The 4,318-nt window shown below is 32.7% G+C and overlaps 1 protein-coding gene across 1 annotated transcript; it reads right to left on the bottom strand.

The window, feature by feature from the left end:
* Window positions 1–258: 258 nt before the first annotated feature.
* Window positions 259–1,187, bottom strand: LOC101508217 (uncharacterized). The gene is made up of 3 exons (XM_073368652.1): window positions 1,136–1,187; window positions 744–863; window positions 259–659 (listed from the first exon to the last, which is right to left on the bottom strand). Exons 1-3 carry the CDS (start codon window positions 1,185–1,187, stop codon window positions 259–261), a joined length of 573 nt encoding a protein of 190 aa, XP_073224753.1.
* Window positions 1,188–4,318: the final 3,131 nt, after the last annotated feature.

The raw sequence follows: 4,318 nt of genomic DNA, 5'->3' as shown, positions 1-4,318 counted from the left end.
CCGAAGTTGGAGCAAAGATCCCTCATTTTTCAAAAAATGTATCATGCATGTTGTTTAAAATGTCAGGATAAGTGAAATCTATAAGGGCACGTAAGGGATCAATTGTAAATCTATTTTAACATGTATCTCACCATCATCGTCAGTAGAATCATCTTCATCCCTTATTGAAAGAATCAAATAAGCAAAGTTCTTGATATCATATTGTTCATCGAGTATGGCTGAAGCACGCAGCTGCATATTGGTCGTCAACCTCAACTCTTAAAAATACTTCCATAAGATTGAATCGTTGATGGAAGTAACAAGTATGTTTGATCTCGAACCTCTTCGAACTACAGACAATGTCTGTCTAAAATCACCACATAATACAACTTGAATTCCACCAAATGGTTTGTGTTTATTGTCTACCCCATCAAACAACATTATGTCGCGCATTGATCTGTCAAATGCCTCAAAGAAGTATATGTTCATCATTGGTGCTTCTTCCCATATAATCAATTTGGTTTGTCTAAATAGTTTAACCTTGTTATCTCTTTTATTAACACCACATATCGACTCTTTGTTAATCTCCAAAGGATTATTTAACATAGAGTGGATTGTATGACTGCTTGATAGTAACAATGATGCAAAGCCCCTTATGGCCCTATTAAGGACTATGAATCCTTTTGAACGCAAACATGTAGACAATGTCTTCTAGATAAAACTTTTCCCCTTTCCTCCATAATCATATAGGAAGAAAAATGCACCACTTTTAGACTCCATAGAACCAACACTTTGATCATATACACTTCTTTGTTCAACGGGAAACATGTTTATAAGTTCAGAATGATACTCAGTCAACTCATCCCTATTGTAATTGCGTTGGTCTGCAATAAATTTATTGCCTAAATCATCTTCAACTAACATATCTAGTACTGACATGGATTTGAAATTCTTAGAGACCTTCTATTTTTGTGTTGCAGTTTCTCTATTTCAACTAAACAAAGGTTCTTAAATTATTCCTCACTAATTTGGAAATCAGTAAAAAGTTGTATATAATTAGCGGTATGATATAGATGTATGAATGAAAATAAATTAAATAAATTTTACTAAAAAATTACCTGGATTTTTAAACTTTTCCTCATGCTATATAAAATACCATCAGCTAACAAACGCCATGTTGACTTCAAAACATCACTAAGATTTGTCATTGTGGTCATTACCAATAGAGTAACAAACAATCTACGCAATTGATGACCAAAACCTAATCTGCTTGATTCCGTTATTGCATCAACGAACTATTTGTCACCTGCTAACAATCCATGTGCATCACACACTTCTTGAAAAGTATTATATGTTTTGCCATTAATAGTTTTTAAACAGGTGTATCCCATGCAACCTCGTTGAAAAGTTAATAGTAATCTCATATAGTACAATGGGCAAACCCTAGGTGGGGTGAATTGAAGCCTTCCTATTTGGTCACCCCTTTGACGTTGAAACCATCTTATTTTATCTTTCAAGTACACAAACTTGGTGGGAAATTCTACATATGTTAGGTTTCGACCTTTAGGATATATACAATTAGCTTTGAACCATGCGATAAACACGGATTTAAGATTCTCATCCCTATTCACAACAATGTTTATATCTTCATTATCCTTGTATAACATTGACTGTTCATTGCCGAGATGAAAAGTTAATTTCAAAAGAGGAGGCCATTTTTGGTGAATTTCAAAAACAAATATTCTCCATGCAGCCTCACAAGGAGAAATATACCTTCAATCATAATATTGTTTTATCTCATCAACCTGCTTATTTTGTTCATCAATATTGTTGTTTGTAGAAATTCCAATTGTTGCCCTATCAGGTCCTTTGTTGACATATTTGAACAAATACTTTATAGAGTTCTATTTGTTGCAATACTTAACATTCACATGGCCTCCGTATTGCAATAGCAAGTGCGGATTATATGAGACCACATAACGATGATCTAATTTAACACCATTTTATTCAAACGGTAGTCCCAAGTCATGCCTTTTGTATTTCGGATAACAATCTTTGTTAATTATGATAATTGTTGGGAAGATTTTTTAGTAAAATTTTGAGTACTTACCATTTTCATGCATGGGGAGCGACAATTAATGTATCCACACCGTTCATGGATCATGAATGATGTGGCTGCTTGAGAGGTAGAAATGACACATAGGTTTCATACATGAAATCCTCTTCCTTTTGTGCTCAATGTTTCCGCGAACCTCTAATCTAATTTTATTTTCAACATGAAATCCATCTTCTCCATAATGAAACAATAGTGGATATTGAAGAGGTAGAAATGACACATAGGTTTCATACAACCTTTCATATTCGCCAATGGAATTTTTCACAATCGTGTCTCTACCCTTTTCAGTTGAATTGTTGTCACCAATAATTAAAGTTGCAACCTCATCGCAAGTAGGTATGTAGATTGTGCATTAGAGTATCCTTTGAAATATTTCCAAACAATCTGAAATAAAAATTTGTTGAGCCACCCTGTACAACTTGGTCTCTGACTAGACGAAACATCTTAGCCAACATATTGTTTTCATGGATCATTTGTTTCATACTATCAACAAACAAAAGGTTGAGGCTTTTTCCACCAACATCAGTGCTAAAGAATTAAATATATGTATAATCAATAACTTATTTAACTTTGGTTAAATAAGTTTTTGACCTTATAAAATTTGAAATCTCTATTTATGTTCCTTATAAAAAATGTTTGCAACTTTCTGCATACAAGAAAGCTTTTTATTAAAAGTATCTATTTTTTAAACATTTTGAAAACAATTATTAACTTTAATCCCTAAAAAAGCCTCTGCATAATCAAAAGAGAGACTAAAAGTGAATGTTTTTTCATAGACAAAAATTTGGAAAGTCATAATATTTTTATGGGCTAAAAGCATATTTAGTCCAACAAAATAATTTGATTTAAGGTTAAATATAAACATAAATTGACTTAATTACCTAAAGTGTTTCATCCTATTTGCAACCTTATTTTGTGTCATATATATACAACAGTGCAAATTTAGGCGTAGCAACAACTTCCAGCATCAAACTACCCATACGATGGAAATTTTTCCCACTAAGAATGAATTATGGTGGTCTTCCACCATAATTGGTTCTTTCAATCTTACCTCCAAGTGAAGTAAAGGAAAACATGCTATTATATGCACATATGTTGTCCAAATAGTGACTACTTTTTGGTGAGCACCACACATAAGTACATCAGTTCAAGAGGTATTGTGAGAAAATGAAGTTCACCCTTCCCCTTCATACAACATAATGAGAACTCAACATTTGATTTTGTTCTCCGTTCGTTGGCACGTACTTCAAACCATAATAGTGCGTTACCAAAACTACACAACATGTCCATATCACCAACAACGAACATTACATTAAATATATAAATTAAGTTTTCTAAAAACAAAACTTATTAGTTAATTGCGCATTCTAGAACAAAATCATTATTAGTTTAAATACACATGTCACCCGTTGTTAGATATTAAAAACATACATTGACATTCAGCCATATCGTGCATCAACGATTTAGTGGTGGAGTGTAAATCTTCTGCAAAAACTACATCCATAAGACTATAAATCTTCTATCAAACACATTGAAACGAATAAAGTTAGACATAAGTAGGTATACAAACTATTAATAACCATTTGGATTTGGTATTTCGTCATTGGACACATTATCAAAGTCAAGTTTGGAACCATTGAATGCAAAAGTTTCAATGCAAGTGTGCGACAAACATTTGCTTGCTACATTTCCACTTTCAATGTTCAACACTATAGATACTGGTGGAGGAAATATTGCAATAACTGACAAACATTGTATACAATAATAAATTAATAAAACTACTTAATACAATCAATTGTCATATATTACTTGCGTATGGTAAAAACAAAATTAAATGTCTTGATAATATTATTCTCCGATAAAAATGTAACATAAATTCATTTGAATAATTTAATGTAATTTAATAATATAGATTAAAATTATCTTTCAATGTATTATCTGTTGGGGAGTCCGGAGGAGCACAACATTCGGAATGGGCTAAACACGGATTTATAAGAGACTTAGACACCACATCTCAACCCAAAACCTTAAGGCATTAGGATTATGAATGGTTAGTCACACATTGACCAGAAATGGAGGCTATATTGGATATATAAGGAGAATGACCCATAAACCTATTGCCTTAAGGTTTTGGGTTGAGATGTGGTGTCTAAAGTCTCTTATGAATCCTTGTTTAGCCCATTCCAAATGTCGGGCTCCCCCGGACTCTCCAATCAAGTGGTA

This window comes from Cicer arietinum, chromosome 5, assembly GCF_000331145.2.
Source record: "Cicer arietinum cultivar CDC Frontier isolate Library 1 chromosome 5, Cicar.CDCFrontier_v2.0, whole genome shotgun sequence".
NCBI classification, from domain to species: domain Eukaryota; kingdom Viridiplantae; phylum Streptophyta; class Magnoliopsida; order Fabales; family Fabaceae; genus Cicer; species Cicer arietinum.
Note: the sequence above shows the minus strand (reverse complement) of the source record. Positions and strands in the feature narration are given on the sequence as shown.